This window comes from Monodelphis domestica, chromosome 5 (genome assembly GCF_027887165.1).
Source record: "Monodelphis domestica isolate mMonDom1 chromosome 5, mMonDom1.pri, whole genome shotgun sequence".
Classification (NCBI taxonomy): domain Eukaryota; kingdom Metazoa; phylum Chordata; class Mammalia; order Didelphimorphia; family Didelphidae; genus Monodelphis; species Monodelphis domestica.
This window is the reverse complement of record NC_077231.1, coordinates 4,651,961-4,672,001: the sequence shown is the minus strand read 5'-3', so window position 1 is coordinate 4,672,001 and position 20,041 is coordinate 4,651,961. Positions and strand designations below refer to the sequence as shown.

General features: G+C 36.4%; 1 protein-coding gene across 3 annotated transcripts in view; it reads right to left on the bottom strand.

The window, feature by feature from the left end:
* Window positions 1-20,041, bottom strand: part of EFCAB6 (EF-hand calcium binding domain 6) — a 245,006-nt gene that overhangs the window by 53,994 nt on the left and 170,971 nt on the right. For 2 of the 3 annotated variants that reach the window (XM_056797487.1, XM_056797488.1), the window contains exon 26: window positions 10,628-10,819. The exons of the other annotated variant lie outside the window; for it this stretch is intronic. In XM_056797487.1, the coding sequence (XP_056653465.1) occupies window positions 10,628-10,819 (192 nt within the window). The remainder of the gene's footprint in view (window positions 1-10,627; window positions 10,820-20,041) is intronic. 3 annotated transcript variants of the gene reach the window in all.

Below are 20,041 nucleotides of genomic sequence, written 5' to 3'. Positions count from 1 at the left end.
CCAGGAATGTAATTGCCAAATTCCAAAGCTTTCAAGCAAAAGAAAAAATCTTACAAGAAGCCAGAAAAAGACAATTTAGACATAAAGGAATGCCAATCAGGGTCACACAAGACCTTGCAAGTTCAACTCTGAATGACTGTAAGGCATGGAACATGATTTTCAGAAAGGCAAGAGAGCTGGGCCTTCAACCAAGAATCAGCTATCCATCAAAACTGACTATATACTTCCAAGGGAAAGTATGGGAATTCAACAAAATAGAAGATTTCCAAGTTTTTGCAAAGAAACCACCAGAGCTCTGTGGAAAGTTCGATATTGAAAAACAAAGAGCATGGAATACCTGAAAAGGTAAATATGAAGGAAAGGGAAAAGGAGAAAAATGTTATCTTTTTCTTTCACTCAAACTCTCTTCTATAAGGACTACATTTATATCAATCAATGTATACTAACATGTGGGGAAAATGTAATGTGTAAATAGGGGGAAAAGAAAGACCAAATAGAATAATCTTTGTCACACAAAGATTCACACGGGAAGGGGAGGGGAAGAAAACTCTTATAAGAAGGAGAGGAAGAGAGTTTTTACTTAAACCTTACTCTCAGGGAAATCAACTCTGAGAGGGAAGAACATCCAGATCCATTGGGATCTTGAATTCTATCTTACCCAATAAGGATAGGGAGAAGGGAAAACCAAGGGGGGAGAGGGGGAGAGGGAAAACAAAAGGGGAGGGAAAGAGAGGGGGGAGGGACTAAAAAGGGAAACATATGAAGGGAGGGGATAAGGGGGACTGATTTAAAGTAAATCACTGGACTAAAAGGTAGAGCCAAAGAAAAAAAGGTTAGAATTAGGGAAGGTTATCAAAATGCCAGGGAGTCCACAAATGACAGTCATAACTTTGAACGTATTCACATTCATCACAGGGATGAACTCACCCATAAAACATAGAAAAATAGCAGAATGGATTAGAATCCAAAACCCTACCATGTGTTGTCTTCAAGAAACACACATGAGGCGGGTTGACACCCACAAGGTCAGAATTAAAGGATGGAGTAAGACCTTCTGGGCCTCAACTGACAGAAAGAAGGCAGGAGTGGTAATCATGATATCTGACAAAGCCAAAGCAAAAATAGACCTGATCAAAAGGGATAGGGAAGGTAATTATATTTTGTTAAAAGGGACTTTAGATAATGAGGAAATATCACTAATCAACATGTATGCACCAAATAATATAGCACCCAAATTTCTAATGGAGAAACTAGGAGAATTGAAGGAAGAAATAGACAGTAAAACCATATTAGTGGGAGACTTAAACCAACCATTATCAAATTTAGATAAATCAAATCAAAAAATAAATAAGAAAGAGGTAAAAGAAGTGAATGAAATCTTAGAAAAATTAGAATTAATAGACATATGGAGAAAAATAAATAGGGATAAAAAGGAATACACCTTCTTCTCAGCACCTCATGGCACATTCACAAAGATTGACCATACATTAGGTCACAGAAATATAGCACACAAATGTAGAAAAGCAGAAATAATAAATGCAGCCTTCTCAGATCACAAGGCAATAAAAATAATGATCAGTAATGGTACATGGAAAACCAAATCAAAAACTAATTGGAAATTAAACAATATGATACTCCAAAATCATTTAGTTAGAGAAGAAATCATAGAAACAATTAATAATTTCATCGAGGAAAATGACAATGGTGAGACATCCTTTCAAACCTTTTGGGATGCAGCCAAAGTGGTAATCAGAGGTAAATTCATATCCCTGAATGCTTATATTAACAAACTAGGGAGAGCAGAGATCAATCAATTGGAAATGCAAATAAAAAAACTCAAAAGCGATCAAATTAAACCCCCCCCAGCAGAAAACCAAACTAGAAATCCTAAAAATTAAGGGAGAAATTAATAAAATTGAAAGTGATAGAACCATTGATTTAATAAATAAGACAAGAAGCTGGTACTTTGAAAAAACAAACAAAATAGACAAAGTACTGGTCAATCTAATTAAAAAAAGGAAGGAAGAAAAGCAAATTAACAGCATCAAAGATGAAAAGGGGGACATCACCTCTGAGGAAGAGGAAATTAAGGCAATCATTAGAAATTACTTTGCCCAATTATATGGCAATAAATATACCAATTTAAGTGATATGGATGAATATATACAAAAATACAAACTGCCTAGACTAACAGAAGAGGAAATAGAATTCTTAAATAATCCCATATCAGAAAATGAAATCCAACAAGCCATCAAAGAACTTCCTAAGAAAAAATCCCAAGGGCCTGATGGATTCACCAGTGAATTCTATCAAACATTCAGAGAACAGTTAATCCCAATACTATATACAAACTATTTGACATAATAAGCAAAGAGGGAGTTCTACCAAACTCCTTTTATGACACAAACATGGTACTGACTCCAAAACCAGGCAGGTCAAAAACAGAGAAAGAAAACTATAGACCAATCTCCCTAATGAATATAGATGCAAAAATCTTAAATAGGATACTAGCAAAAAGACTCCAGCAAGTGATCATGAGGGTTATTCACTATGACCAGATAGGAATCATACCAGGAATTCAAGGGTGGTTCAATATTAGGAAAAACATCCACATAATTGACCATATTAACAAGCAAACCAACAAAAATCACATAATTATCTCAATAGATGCAGAAAAAGCCTTTGATAAAAATATAACACCCATTCCTATTAAAAACACTAGAAAGCATAGTAATAGAAGGGTCGTTCCTAAAAATAATAAACAGTATATATCTAAAACCATCAGCTAATATCATCTGCAATGGGGATAAACTAGATGCATTCCCAATAAGATCAGGAGTGAAACAAGGATGCCCATTATCACCTCTACTATTTGACATTGTACTCGAAACACTAGCAGTAGCAATTAGAGAAGAAAAAGAAATTGAAGGCATCAAAATAGGCAAGGAGGAGACCAAGCTGTCACTCTTTGCAGATGACATGATGGTCTACTTAAAGAATCCTAGAGATTCAACCAAAAAGCTAATTGAAATAGTCAACAACTTTAGCAAAGTTGCAGGATACAAAATAAACCCACATAAGTCATCAGCATTTCTATATATCTCCAACACAGCTCAGCAGCAAAAACTAGAAAGAGAAATCCCATTCAAAATCACCTTAGACAAAATAAAATACTTAGGAATCTATCTCCCGAGACAAACACAGGAACTATATGAACACAACTACAAAACACTCTCCACACAACTAAAACTAGACTTGAGCAATTGGAAAAACGTTAACTGCTCATGGATAGGATGAGCCAATATAATAAAAATGACCATCCTATCCAAACTTATTTATCTATTTAGTGCCATACCCATTGAACTCCCAAAAAATTTCTTTACTGATTTAGAAAAAACCATAACAAAGTTCATTTGGAATAACAAAAGATCAAGGATATCCAGGGAAATAATGAAAAAAAAACACAAATGAGGGGGGCCTTGCAGTCCCAGACATTAAACTATATTACAAAGCATCAGTCATCAAAACAATTTGTACTGGCTAAGAGACAGAAAGGAGGATCAGTGGAATACACTGGGGGCAAGCGACCTCAGCAAGACAGTATACGATAAACCCAAAGATCCCAGCTTTTGGGACAAAAATTCATTATTCGATAAAAACTGCTGGGAAAATTAAAAGACAGTATGGGAGAGATTAGGAATTGATCAACACCTCACACCCTACACCAAGATAAATTCAAAATGGGTGAATGACTTAAACATAAAGAAGGAAACCATAAGTAAATTGGGTAAACACAGAATAGCATACATGTCAGACCTTTGGGAGGGGAAAGACTTTAAAACCAAGCAAGACATAGAAAGAATCACAAAATGTAAAATAAATGATTTTGACTACATCAAATTAAAAAGCTTTTGTACAAACAAAACCAACGTAACTAAAATCAGAAGGGAAACAATAAATTGGAAAAAAATCTTCATAGAAACTTCTGACAAAGGTTTAATTACTCAAATTCATAAAGAGCTAAATCAATTGTACAAAAAACCACACCATTCTCCAATTGATAAATAGGCAAGGGACATGGATAGGCATCAGATAAAGATATCTTTATCTGATAAAGATAAAAATCAGATAAAGAAATCAAAACTATTAATAAGCACATGAAGAAGTGTTCTAAATCTCTTATAATCAGAGAGATGCAAATCAAAACAACTCTGAGGTATCACCTCACACCTAGCAGATTGGCTAACATAACAGCAAAGGAAAGTAATGAATGCTGGAGGGGATGTGGCAAAGTAGGGACATTAATTTATTGCTGGTGGAGTTGTGAACTGATCCAACCATTCTGGAGGGCAATTTGGAACTATGCCCAAAGGGTACTAAAAGACTGTCTGCCCTTTGATCCAGCCATAGCACTGCTGGGTCTGTACCCCAAAGAGATAATGGAGAAAAAGACTTGTACAAGAATATTCATAGCTGCGCTCTTTGTGGTAGCCAAAAATTGGAAAACGAGGGAATGCCCATCAATTGGGGAATGGCTGAACAAATTGTGGTATATGTTGGTGATGGAATACTATTGTGCAAAAAGGAATAATAAAGTGGAGGAATTCCATGGAGACTGGAACAACCTCCAGGAAGTGATGCAGAGCGAGAGGAGCAGAACCAGGAGAACATTGTACACAGAGACTAATACACTGTGGTATAATCAAATGTAATGGACTTCTCCATTAGTGGCGGCGTAATGTCCCTGAACAATCTGCAGGGATCTAAGAGAAAAAACACTATTCATAAGCAGAGGACAAACTGTGGGAGTAGAAACACTGAGGAAAAGCAACTGCCTGACTACGGTGGTTTAGGGGACATGACAGAGGAGAGACTCTAAACAAACACTCTAATGCAAATATTAACAACATGGCAATGGGTTCGAATCAAGAACACATGTGATACCCCATGGAATCACGCGCCGGCTACGGGGGGGTTGGGGGGGAGGAAAAGAAAATGATCTTTGTCTTTAATGAATAATGCTTGGAAATGATCAAATAAAATATTATAAAATTAAAAAAAAAAAAGAAAAATGCCCACCAGTAAAAAAAAAAGAAAATGAAAAGAAAACAATCAACATGCAGGAACCCCAATCCACTAGTAGCAAATGGAACAAGCAGCAGCAAAAGAAACTCTTGACCCTGGATAATTTTAAGAGGAAAAAGAGCAAAATACAGAAGCAACTGCAGAGTGGCAAACAAGAAAACACATCCAAACTTTCCAATAAAAATGGAAATTTGTCACAAGCTCTTGAGGAACTCCAAAAAGAGTTCAAGAACTAAGTAAGAGAGATAGAAGAAAATGGGAAAAAGAAATGAAAGTAATACAAAAAGAGAATAACAGCTTAAAAGACAAAATTGCCCATATGGAAAAAGAGGTACAGAAATCACATGAAATAATAAGCAAATTGGAGACCAGAATTGACTTGCTGGAAGGCATGAAAAGCAGGACAGACCAAACTGAAAAGGAAAAACAAAATATCATAGCTGAAAATCAGTTTTAATGACTAGAATTGGGCAAGTGGAAGCTAATGATCTTACGAGACAGATAGAATTAATGAAGCAAAATCAAAAGAAGGAAAATGAAAAGAAGGAAACATGAAATATCTCATTGAAAAGACAACAAACCTAGAAAACAGATCCAGGAGAGACAATTTGAGAATTATTGGTCTACTGAAAAGCCTCGAACAAAATAAAAGCCTTAACATCATATTACAAGAAATTTTCCAAGAAAACTGTCCTGATATTTTCAAACATGAGGGCAAAATAGACATTGAAAGAATCCATAGATCACCTCCTACATTAAATCCCCAAAATACAACCCCCAAGAATGCTATAGCCAAATTCAAGAGCCAAGGAGAAATATTGCAAGCAGTCAGAAAGAGACAAATCAAATATCAAGGATCCCCAGTCAGGATTATACAGGATCTATCAGTCTCCACATTAAAGGGCCACAAGACTTGGAATATGATATTCAGGAAGGCAAGAGGATTGGGTCTACAACCAAGAATCACCTACCGAGCAAAACTGATTATATACTTTCAGGGAAAGTATGGGCATTTAACAAAATAGAAGATTTCCAACCATTCCTAAAGACCAGAACTAAATGGAAAATTTGATGTCCAAATAGAAAATTCAAGAAAAACATGAAAATATAAAAAAAAGGGTGAAAAATTTAAGGGCTTCAATAAGTTCAAATTGTTTATATTCCTATATAGAAAAATTAAAATTGTTTTCATTATCATAGTAGATAGAAGATTTATTCATAGGCAGAGGGTTTTATTAATTTGTTCAAAATGATATGTAAAAAGAAATGGGAGGACAAAAAAAGAGGATGGTACTAAGAGAAACTTGAAGGAAAAAGAAAAAGAGGATAAATTATACCACAGAAAGAGGTGCCAGGATGGGAGTGGGGGAGGAGAATACATTACAAGAAGGGAAGGAAGAGAGTGGAAATAGGTAATATTTAAACCTTACTCTCAGTGAAATCAGTTCTGAGAGGGAAGAACAGCCAGATCTACTGGGATTCAGAATTCTATGTTACCCTCAGGGAAGTTGATAGGGAATGATGATGGGGGGAAGTGAGGTGGGGACTTTTAAAAGGGAGGGAAAGGATGGGGGGGTGATTAATAAACCTTAAAGATAAATAAAAGGGGAATAAGAAGGTAGGGGTGGGAAGGAAAGTAAAATAAGGGAGGTGGGGAAAGGGGAACTAATTAAAAGCAATAAAAATGATGGGAAATATATAGGTGGTAATCATTACCCTGAATGTGAATGGGATAAACTTGCCCATAAAACAGAAGCAGATAGCAGAGTTAATTAAAAAACAAAATCCTACCTTATTTTGTCTACAAGAAATACACATGAGGCAGGTAGATACACATAGAGTAAAGGTAAGAAGCAGAATTTATTAAGCATCAACTTAGAAAAAGAAGGTAGGAGTCTTAATCATATCTGACAAAGCCAAAGTAAAAATAGATCTCATTAAGAGATAAGGAAGGTAATTACATCCTGATAAAAGGTAGTATAGACAATAAAGAAATATAAGTATTCAACATGTATGCACCAAATGGCATAGCATCCAGAGTTTTAAAGGAGAAAACTGGAGCTTAAGAAGGAAATATATAGTAAAACTATACTAGTGGGAGACCTGAACCTTCCTCTATCAGATGTAGATAAATCAAACCAAAAAATAAATAAGAAAGAGGTAAGAGATGTGAATTAAATCTTAGAAAAATTAGAGTTAATAGATACATGGAGAAAAATAAATAGGGATAAAAAGGAATACAACTTCTTTTCAGCAACACATGGTACATTCACAAAGATTGACCATGTACTAGGACATAAAAACATTGCAAACAAATGCAGAAAAGCAGAAATAATAAATGCAACTTTTTCAGCTCATAATGCAATAAAAATTATAATTAGTAAGGGTACATGGAGAGGCAAATAAAAATTTAATTAGAAATTAAATAACCTGATTCTCCAAAACTTTTTGGGTAACGAACAAATCATAGAAACAATTAATGGTTTCATTAAAGAGAATAACAATGAGGAAACAACATATAAAAATTTTTAGGATACTGCAAAAGCAGTACTCAGGGGAAATTTTATAACCCTGAGTGCCCATATTAACAAAAAAGAGAAAGAGCAGATTAACAAATTGGGAAAGCAGCTTAAAAAATACAGAAAAATAACAAATTGAAGACCTTCAGATAAAGACAAAATTGGAAATCCTAAAAATCAGAGGAGAAATTAATAAAATTGAAAGTAAAGGAACTATCAAACTAATAAATAAGACTAGAAGCTGGTATTTAAAAAAAACAAATAAAATAGATAAAGTATTGGTTAATTTAATTAAGAAAAAGAAAGAAGAGAACCAGATTAACAGTATCATGAATGAAAAGAATGACCTCACCTCTAATGAAAAGGAAATTAAGGTAATTTATTAAGAACTCTTTTCCCCAATTATATGGCAATAAATATGGCAATCTAGGTGAAATGGATGAATTACAAAAATATAAATTGCCTAGATTAACAGAAGAAGAAGTAGAATACTTAAATAATTCCATATCAGAAAAGGAAATTAAACAAGCCATCAAGGAACTCCCTAAGGAAAAATTACCAGGGACAGATGGATTCACAAGTGAATTCTAACAAATACTTACAGACAAATTAATCCCAATACTCTACAAACTATTTGATAAAATAGGCAAAGAAGGAATCTTAACCAAATTCTTTTTATGATACAAGTATGGTACTGATTCCCAAGCCAGGAAGACCAAAAGCAGAGAAGGAATCTATATGCTAATCTCCTTAAATGAACAAAGAAACAAAAATATTAAATAAAATGCTAAATAAAAGGCTACAGCAAGTTATCAGAAGGATTATTCACTATGTCCAGGTGTGATTTATACCAGGAATGCAAGAATGGTTTAATATTAGGAAAAACATACACATAATTGACCATATCAATAATCAAACCAACAGAAATCACATGGTTATCTCAATAGATGCAGAAAAAGCATTTGACAAAATACAGCACCCATTCCTATTGAAAACTCTAGAAGGTATAGAAAGAAGGGCTTTTCCTCAAAATAATAAATGGCATTTCTTTAAAACCATAGCAAGTATCATCTGCAATGGGGATAAGTTAGATGCCTTCCCAATAAAATCAGGGTAAAGATGCCCATTATCACCACTATTATTTAATATTGTACTAGAAATACTAGTGTTAGCAATTAGAAAAGAAAAAGAAATTGAAGTGATCAAAGTAGGCAATGAGGAAACTAAACTATCACTCTTTGCAGATGACATGATGGTATACCTAGAGAATCCAATAAAATCAACTAAAACACTAGTAAAGACAATTATTAACTTTAGCAGAGTTGTAGGGTACAAAATAAACCCACATAAATCATTAGCATTCCTATATATTTCCAACAAAATGCAGCAGCAAGAGTTAGAAAGAGAAACTCATTTAAAATTACTCTAGACAAGATAAAATACCTTGGAATCTACTTGCCAAGATAAATTCAGAAATTATATGAATAAAACTACAATAGAAAGGTGGGTCAATGGAATAGACTTGGTGTAAATCACAGTAGCAAGATAGTGTTTGATAAACCCCAAAATCCCAGCTTTTTGGACAAGAATTTACTATTTGACAAAAATTGCTGGGAGAATTGAAAAACAGTATGGGGGAAATTAGGCTTAGATCAACATCTTACACCCTTTACCAAGATTAACTCAGAGTTAAATATAAAGACTTAGATGTAAAGAAATCATAAACAAATTAGGTGATCATAGAATAGTATATCTGTCAGATCTATGGGAAAGGAAGGCGTTTAAGACTAAGAAGAAGATAGAGAACACTACAAAATGTAAAACGAATAATTTTGATTATAAAGTTTCTGTACAAACAAAACCAATGCAACCAAAATTAGAAGGGAAGCAACAAATTGGGGGGAAATTTTTATTACAAAAATTTCTGACAAACTTCTCATTTCTCAAATTTATAAGGAGTTAAATCAATTGTACAAAAAACCAAGCCATTCCCCAATTGACAAGGGGCATGAAAAGGCAGTTTTCAGATAGATAAATCAAAACTATCAATAAGCACATGAAAAAGTGTTCTAAATCTCTTATAATTAGAGAAATGCAAATCAAAACAATGCTGAGGTGTTATACCTCATACCTAGCAGACTGGCCAATATAACAGTAAAGGAAAATAATAAATGTTGGAGGGGATGTGGCAAAATCGGGACACTAATGCATTGCTAAGAGTTGTGAAGGGCAATTTGGAACTATGCCCAAAGACTGTCTGCCCTTTGATAAAGCCATAGCACAGCTGGGTTTGTACCCCAAAGAGATAATAAGGAAAAAGACTAGTACAAGAATATTCATAGCTGCACTTTGTGGTGGCCAAAAATTGGAAAATGAGGGAGCGTCCATCAATTGGGGAACGGCTAAACAAATTGTGAAATACGTTGGTGATGGAATACTATTGTGCTGTATTGACTGATGCTCTGAAGGTTTTCCATATGAACTGATGCAAAGTGAAGTGAGCAGAACTAGAAGAACATTGTACACAGAAAGTAAAACATTGTGGAAAAATCCAGCTGAGTGGATTTTGCTACTAGTAGCAATGCAACGATCCAGGACACTCATGAAGGACTTACATCAAAGAATGCTGTCCACATTGAGAGAAAGAACTCTGGGAGTAGAAATGCAAAAGCAAAAATTAGGACGTCACCTATCACAGGTCTATCTGGGGATGTGATTTGGGGTTTAGGCTTCTAAAACTTGCTCTATAGCAAAAATGAATCCTATGGAAATAGGTATCAAGTGACATTTGTACAGCCCAGTGGAATTGTTTGTTGGCTCTGGGAGGGGGAGGGAAAGAAAATGAATCATGGAAACATGGAAAAATATCTTTGAAATAAATTCATTAAATTAAAAAAAAAGAAAGCTGGAACCATTGGAACCACTGAGAATTCCCTGAGGCTGTCACTTCATCCTTCCATCATTTTAAACAATCCTGAAAAGTATTTCGACAAACATAGCACTCATTTCATTGACGTTCTTACCTCTTCACAGAAACAGGGGAAGTTCCGGAGGAAAAATTTCCAATTTATGTGGGAGTTGAGATGAAGTTTTAATTTCTTCAGCACATAAGTGTATTGAGAGTCTTTGAGTTTAAAGCATAAATCTTTTATGACCTGTGCAAATTCCGCCGCTTTGATTATGCCCGTATCCTCCTTATCGTATACAGCAAATGCCTGCCAAGGAAGAAAGGACGCAGAACTGTCAGAGGCAGGCACAGACAGATTTCAGAAATATTTCTCAGGCACTGTAATGTCTAAGGGAAGACGGAGGCTCATCAAAATATGCTATACAGTAAAGCAAATCCCAAGTCAGAATTTTTTAGAAATATTTCTTTATCTACAAAAATAACTCACAATCCCCCCAAATCCCAGAGTTGGCAGAGGCAGAAGATGACTTTCCCAAGGTCATGTAGCCAGTGAGGGTCAGGGGGAGGATTCAAACTTTGGGCCAAGTCTGGCACTCTCTCCACTGTGCCTGATCTCCCAACAAACCCCAGAATGGGAGTCCCCACAGATCCGTTTTCAGCAAAGATTAACATCCTCCCCAAAGGAGGATGGCAAGCAGGTGTGTCATCAAACAGCTTTCAAAATACTAGACCTGACTTGCAAGAAATCATCCTTTTTTATTAGCCATCATGAAAACAGGCAGTATGGCATGATACAAACAGCAAGCTAGACTTGGAAGGCAAAAGGACTGAGCTTGAGTTCCAATTCTGACACTGCCATAGTAGAGTAGCGGGCCAGTCACTCTGACTCAGTTTCCCCACTTGTAAAGTAGAAGTAATAAGACATGTACGTCCTTGTTCACAGTGTTCTCTGAGATGCTTGGGAATTCTTCCAAAGCAAGGCACTGTCTACAGTTACAGGTAGAAGTGCTCATCTAAAACCAATAAGTAAGCCTAGGCATTGCCTCTAATGGTCATTAGATGGGTATAGAGGATGGGGGGACAGGTGAAATCACTGAATTTCTTAGATGTCTGAAGAATCAATTTTGGTAAGTGAATAATCTTGTAAAACCAAAACCCTCAATCACCTGTCCAGATAGACAAGTGGCAAATCACGCTTTCACCCGCGTTCCTCCTCCAACAGTTCCTTCCTGGGGGTGGACAGCATTCTTTGTCCCAAGTCCCTCAGGATTGTTCTCGCTCATTGTGTTGCTGACGGTAGCTCAGTCTACCACAGCTGATCATTCCACAGTGTTTCAGTTACTGGGTACCATGGTCTCCCGGCTCTGCTCATTTCACTCCGCATCAGTTCATGGAGGTCTCTCCAGCTCTCTCTGAAGCCATCCTGCTCATCATTCCCTGTAGCACAACGGTGTTCCATCACCATCGTATGCAACCTTTTGTCCAGCCTCTCACCGATTGAGGGACATCCCTTTAGTTCCAATTTTTTGCCACCACAGAAAGCGCAGCTATAAATATTTTGGTACCAAGAGGTCCTTTCCTATTAAAGCCAGGCTTTTGTGCAAAAAGTAGCATTTGTAAAGGATCACAAAAATTATTATATCAAAATATATTTAAGAAAGCAGTTCACGAATCCTGAAAGAAGAACCCCTGCTCTAGTGCTGGTTGGGAGGCAGCTTGGAGGAGAGCGGAGAATAGGAAGAGAACTGAACCTGCAGCCCAGCGTCAGCCCAAAAGTTCTGGGAGGGAGATCCTTCCTAGAGGCACAGCCTCGCCTGTACTTCTGGGTGGCCTCTGTTTCCTCGTCTATAAAACGAGGGGGTGAGCTGCCCAGCTCTAAAGGCACAGTCACCATGAGGCACATCCTGAGACAATTCAATGACTTGCAGCAAACCTGGAGGGAACCAGAGCAGAAAGCCAGACTCACCTCAAGCTTACACCACAATGGCCTGAGCAGGCTAATCCGGAGCAGAATGGGACCTGATGTCTTCAGTAATCCCAGGCTCAAGGCTACTAGGTACCCGGATTGGAACTGTCAAAGGTCACTTAAGCCTGGTTGTCTGCAGGACCTTCGCCAGGCCAAATGGAACAGCAGCACTCTTAAGAGTATCTCTCAGCACAAAGAAATGGCAGTTAAGCTTCTCTAAGGAGATAGAATCCTTGGGAAGAGAGGCTTCCACTGAATGAGAAGGACGAAGCACCATGACTTCCTCTTGGCACCGAGCTCTTCTGGGCACAGACTTGGAACTCAAAAGGAACCTGAGAAAGTTGCCATCTTCTATAGCTGAGAAAATGGGCAGAGAAACTGCCAATCATCATGGGACCCCAGATCTGGAGCCAGAAAGGGCCTGGCAGGTCATAAAGCCCAATATCCTCACTTTAAAAGTCCAATGAACAAGCACTCATTAATATCAACCACGGATCAAATGTGGGCAGTCATGTAGCCCAGTGGACAGAGCTGGGCCTGGAATCAGGCAGACCAGAGTTCAAATTCAGCCTCAAAAACTTAGTAGCCTGGGCAAGTCACATAATCGTTTGGCCTCAGTTTCCTCATCTGTACAATAAGCTAGAGGAGGAAATGGCAAACCATTCTAGTATCTCTGCCAAGAAAACCGCACATGGGGGGTCATGAAGAATTGGACATATGTCAGTCAGGTCTGTTCTAAGTGCTAGGGATGAGAAATGAGGCAAAAAACAATCTCAGCTTTCAGTGAGCTCACAGTCTACTGGGGGAAATAACATGCAAGGAACTATAGACAGGATAAGGGGAGAAAAGAATGAATGTAAAGGCGTAGATTTATGTATAAAATCTATGAAGCTGCTTGGGGAGGGGGATGTCTCTCCTCTTCATAAGGAGGGATTGGTATCTCCCTTCTGAAGGGCACCAAACTTAGTTCACAATTTTTCTAGAGGAAGTCTCACATCTATGATTATTAATACTAGTTAATATATGCTGGGGAATAATGCACAATTTCATCCTATACACAGGCATGAAGGAAAGTCAGAGAAAATGGACAGAGTTCAGAGGTGAAGTATCTTTTCCATAGAACAGCAAGAAGACCAGTGAGATTGAATCAAAGAATATATAGTGGGGAGTGAGGTACAAGAAAACTGAGAAGGTAGGAAGGGTCCAGATTAAGAAGAGTTTTGATCACCAAACAGAGGATTTTATATTTGGACTTGGAGGCAATAGGGAGCAACTGGAATTTACTGAATTGGGGAATGGCACAGTCAAACTAGTGCTTTAAGACATTTTGAGTTTTTGCATGAAGAAAACCAATGCAGCAAAATTAGAAAGAAAGCTGATTGGGGGAAATTTATTATAGCTAGTTTCTCTAATAAAGGCCTCATTTCTCAAATACATAGGACAATGAACCAGTTTCATAATAATAAGACCCATTCCCCAATAGATAAATAGTCAAAGGATATGAACAAACAGTTCCGAAAAGAAGAAATCAAAGCTACAGATGATATGGAAAATGCTTTAAATTATTATTATTTTTTAAATTTTTATTTATTTAGTCCATTTAGAATCTTTTTCCATGGTTACAAGAATCATGTTCTTTTCCTCCCCTCTCTCAGCCCCCTCTCATACCTGACGTGCAATTCCTCTGGGTTCTAAATTATTATTGATTAGAGGCATGCAAATTAAAAAAACTCTGAGGTACCAATTGAACCCAGCAGAATCATTAAGATGATGGAAAAGAAAAATGACAAATGCTGGAATGGATGTTGAAAATTGGGACATTAATTCATTGTTGGTAGAACCACTATGAATTGGTCCAACCATTCTGGAAGATAATTTTGAACCATGTTATAAGAATGTTCAATGGCGAAATACTTAACTACTCTGATCAAGGCAATGATCCAAGGTAATTCCAAAGAACTCATGATGAAAAATACCACCACTTGCAGAGTGCAGAATAAAGCACACTTTTTCACTTACTTAAATTTTCTTTTCTTGCAATTTATATGGAAATGTTTTTTGTGATTTCACATGTATAAGGGACAACATATTGTTTGCCTTCTAAATAGGTAGGAGAGGAGCAAGAAGGAGGAAAAGAATTGGGAACTCATAATTTTTAAAAAAAGAACATTAAGGGGGAAGATAGGTGACTTGGTGGATTAAGAACCAGGACTACAGATGGATCCACAAGTGAATTCTATCAAACATTTAAAGAACAACTAATCCCAATACTATACAAATCATTCGACAGAATAAGCAAAGAAGTTTTACCAAAGAAGTTTTACCAAATTCCTTTTATGACACAAATGATACTGATTCCAAAGCCAGGAAGACCAAAAACAGAAAGAACACTACAGACCAATCTCCTTAAGGAACATAGAAGCAAAAATCTTAAATAGAATACTAGCAAAAATACTCCAGCAAGTGACCATGAGGGTTATTCATTATGATCAGGTGGGATTTATACCAGGAATGCAAGGATGGTTCAATATGAGGAAAACCATCCACATAATTGACCACACCAACAAGCAAAGCAACACAAATCATAAGATTATCTCAATAGATGCAGAAAAAGCCTTTGACAAAATACATTATGAAAAAAATAAATAATTAAAACCATGAACATCTGCAATGAGGACAAGTTAGAAGCCTTCCCAACAAGATCAGGAGTGAAGCAAGGATGCCCACTATCACCTCTGTTGTTTAATATTGTATTAGAAACACTAGTGGTAACAATTAGAGAAGAAAAAGAAATTGAAGAGATTAAAGTAGGCAATGAAGAGACTAAACTATCACTCTTTGCATATGATATCATGGTCTACTTAAAGAATCCTAGAGAATCTACTAAAAGGCTAGTGGAAATAATCAACAACTTTAGCAAAGTTGTTCAATACAAAATAAACCCACACAAATCATCAGCATTTCTATATATTTCCACAAAATTCAACAGGAGGAATTCGAGAAATGTCTTTTAAAATCACTCTAGACAATATAAAATATTTAGAAATCTATCTTCCAAGACAAACACAGAAATTATATATGAACACAACTACAAAACACTTTTCACACAATTAAAACTGGATCTAAATAATTGGAAAAACATTAATTGCCCATGGGTAGGAAGAGCTAATATAATAAAAATGACAATCCTATTTACTTATTCAGTGCCATACCTATCAAACTACCAAGGAACTTTTTTATAGAATTAGAAAAAAAGTATAACAAAGTTCATCTGAAAGAACAAAGGATCAAAAATATCAAGAGACATAATGGAAAAAAATGTGAAGGATGGTGGCCAGATCTTAAACTGTACTATAAAGTAGTCATCATCAGAACAATATGGACCTGGCTAACAGACAAAAAGGTGAATTGATGGAATAGACTGGAGGGAAATGATCTCAGCAAGCTAGTGTTCAATAAATCCAAAGATCCCAGCTTTTTGGGATAACTTTGTCACTATTCGACAAAAACTGCTGGGAAAATTGGAAAACAGTATGAGAAAAATCAGGTCTAGATCAATATCTCACACTCCCAAGATAAATTCAAAATGGGTAAATAACTTAACTATAAAGAGTGAAATCACAAATTAGGTGACCATATACCTGTCAGATCTATGGGAAAGGAAAGATTTTAAGACCAAGCAAGAGATAGAGAACATCACAAAGTGTAAAATGAATGATTTTGATTACATCAAATTAAAAAGGTTTTGTTCAAACAAAATCAATGCAACCAAAAATGAGAAGGGAAGCAACAAATTGGGGGAAAAATCTTTATAACAAAAACCTCTGACAAAGGTCTAATTATTCAAATTTATAAGGAACTAAATCAAATTTACAAAAAATCAATCCCCAATCGAAGGGATATGAATAGGCATTTTTCAGATTCAGAAAACAAAGCTATCAATAATCACATGAAAAAGTATTCTACATCCCTCCTGAGAAGAGAAATGCAAATCAAAACAACTCTGAGGTACTACCTCATAGCAGATTGGCCAATATGGCAGCAAAGGAAAGTGATCAATGTTGGAGGGGATATGACAAAATTAGGACATTAATACATTGCTAGTGTAATGGTGGGTGAAATGATCCAACCATTCTGGAGGGGAATTTGGAACTATGCCCAAAGGGCTTTAAAAGACTGTTTGCCCTTTAATCCAGCCATACCACTGCTGGGTTTATACCCCAAAGAGATAATAAGGAAAAAGATTTGTACAAAAATATTCATAGCTGCACTCTGTGGTGGCAAAAAATTGGCAAATGAGGGGTTGTTCCTTGATTAGGAAATGGCTGAACACACTGTGGCATATGTTGGTGATGGAATACTATTGTGCTCAAAGGAATAATGAACTGGAGGGATTCCATGTGAACTGGAACAACCTCCAGGAATTGATGCAGAGTGAAAGGAGCAGAACCAGGAGAACATTGTACACAGAGACTTATACACTGTGGCACAATCAAACATAATAGACTCTTCTACTAGCAGCAATGCAATGATCCAGGACAATCCAGAGGGACTTATGAGAAAGAACACTATTCACATCCAGAGAAAGAACTGTGGCAGTAGAAACACAGAAGAAAAACATAGGCTCGATCATGGGGTTCGATGAAGATATGGTTGGGGTTTTGGTGTTAAAAGACTGCTCTTTTACAAATATGAATAACATTGAAATAAGTTTTGAACAATGATACATGTATAACCCAGTGGAACTGCTTATCAGCTCAGGAGTAGGGAGGGAAAAATCATGAAGCATGTAACCATGGAAAAACATTCTAAATTAATGAATTAAAAATAAAGAACCAGGCCTAGAGATAGGGGGTGATGGGTAGAGTTCTGGGTTCAAATTTGGCCTCAAAAACTTCCTACCTTTGAGACTCTTGGCAATTCACTTAACTCCCATTGCCTTACTGTTCTTCTGCCTTGGAACCAATACATAGTACTGACTTGAAGACAGAAGATAAAAGTATTAAAAAATGAATATTAAAATCACATGTAGTCATTTTTTCATTTAAAAAATCACTTTGAGATCTGAATGGAGATTGGTCTGATAAAGAAATTGAAGCCTAGAAAAGGAAAGTACTATTTGCCTAGAGTTACTCAACAAAGCAGCAAAACGAGGAAGAGAACCATGACTTTGGACTCCAGATGCATTGCTCATCCCCTTCCTTTGGCTTTCAGAGAGATCAAGGAAGTAAAATAGAATTGGATTTGAGGTTCAATCAGCATTACACTGGTAGAAATAGACAAGAATATTTAGCTAGCCCAGAAAAAAAAGAAACCCCCCCAGCAGGGCCAGACTCTATGAAAGTGTGGATACTCTAGGGTCATTTCCATCCAACATCATTAGAGATTTTCACCAAAGGATGAATAAATAATTTAATTAAGATGCATTTAGGGTGGGAGGAGCCAAAATGGCAGAGTAAAGGCAGGAACTCACCTGAGCTCTCCTAAATATCCCTCTTAAACAACTTATAAATGACATCTTAAAATGAATTCCAGAGTTATAAAAACCAACAAAAGGATGGAGTAAAATAATTTTCTATGCCAAGGCAACATAGAAAATTAACAGGAAAGGTCTGTCTCACTGGAGTGATTGTGGAGTACAATCCAGTGCAAGCCATGCCCCAGAAAGCCATCAGTGAAGCCCTAAACCCTGGTGCAGACCAGCATAGGTCTTGGGGGCAGCTAAATCAGTAGTAGCGAACTTCTGGAGCTCTCAGTCCATGAACATCAGCCAATGAACAGGGCAGAACATCTACTCAGAAGATTACAGAGGACACTTTCCTAGCACTGAGTATAGAACTCTGTTGCATTGACCATATGGGGGTCCAAGTCACAGACCAGGGTCACAGTTTCAGGGTGAGGAGAAGCACTAGCACACCAGAAAGTGTGACCACAAAAGACTAGGATCCTTGGTCACAGTTCCAGGGCAAAAAAAGACTACCTGTATTTGTTCACAGGCCGGAACATAGAGCAGGAAAACAGTGACTACACTTCACCTTAGATTACACCACCTTGGAAGAACTGAAAACTTATAGGTCTCCAGAATTAGCTCTGAAAAATAGTAGCATGAAAAATCTGAATCTTTGGACACTGTCCTCTGCAGTCCAGAAGCATAATCCAACTTTAACATAAAGTTAAGTCATAAAATAATCTGGAAAATTACCAAAAAATAAAAAGATTCTGATCATAGAAAGTTATTGTGGTGACAGGGAAGAACAGAACACAAGCTCCAAAAAGGACAACAATTTGAATTGATCTCAGGTCCAAAAATAAATCCCTAGAAGAACTCAAATAGTATTTTAAAACTCACATAAATGATGTAGAAGAATAATTAGAAAAGGAAATGAGAGTGAAGCAAGAGAATCATGAAAAAAGGAAGCACAAAATGGGGAAAGATATACAAAAATCTCACTGAAGAAAGCAACTTCTTAAAAAGGAGGATTGGCCAAATGGAAAAGTGGTTGCAAAAGCTCACTGAGGAAAATAATTTTTTTTTAAATTTGTATTAGGCAATTGGAAACTAATGACTCTATTAGACATTATAATCAAGAAACAGTAAAACAAAAACAAAAGAATGCTAGAAGAGAATGTGAAATATCTCATTGGAAAAACAATAGATCTAACCTAGATAATCAATTGAAGAAAGATTACTTAAGAATTATTGGAATACAGTGTTTGATAAATCCAAAGATTCCAGATTTTGAGACAAGAACTCACTATTTGGCAAAAACTGCTGGGAAAATTGGAAAACGAAGTGGTAAAAAATTATGTTTTAGATCAACACCTCACACCCTATGCCAAGAAAATCCAAATTGAGTAAATGACCTAAATATAAAGAGGGAAATCATAAATAAATTAGATGAACATAGAATAATATACCTGTCTGATCTATGGGAAGGGAAGTAATTTAAGACCAAGCAAGAGATAAAGAACATTACAAAATGTAAGATGAGTGATTTTGATTATATCAAATAAAAAAGGTTTTGTAAAAACAAAACCAATGCAACCAAAATTAGAAGGAAAGCAACAAACTGGGAAAACATTTTTATAATGAAATTCTCTGACAAAGGTTTAACTTCCCAAATATATGAGGAACTAAGTCAAATTTTCAAAAAATCAAGCCATTCCCCAATCAACAAATGGTCAAGAGATATGAATAGTCAGTTTTCAGATGAAGAAATCAAAACTATCAATAACCACATGAAAAAATATTCTAAATCCCTCCTGAGTAGAGAAATGCAAATCAAAACAACTCTGAGGTACTACCACACACTTAGCAGATTGGCCAATATGGCAGCAAAGGAAAATAATATTGGAGGTTGCGTGGCTGTAGAGAACTCAAGGGTTAATTCTTTCTGACATGTTCCCCTCCCCCTTACTACTCCTTTCTGACACTTCTGAAGAGGGCATGTAGGGGGCACAACCACAGAGAAAAGCAGGCTTGAAATAGAGGTATTGCAGTAAAGGAAAATTCCCTCCCTTGCTCCAGATGTCTGGCCAGAAGGGAAACAGTTATCCTTAAGA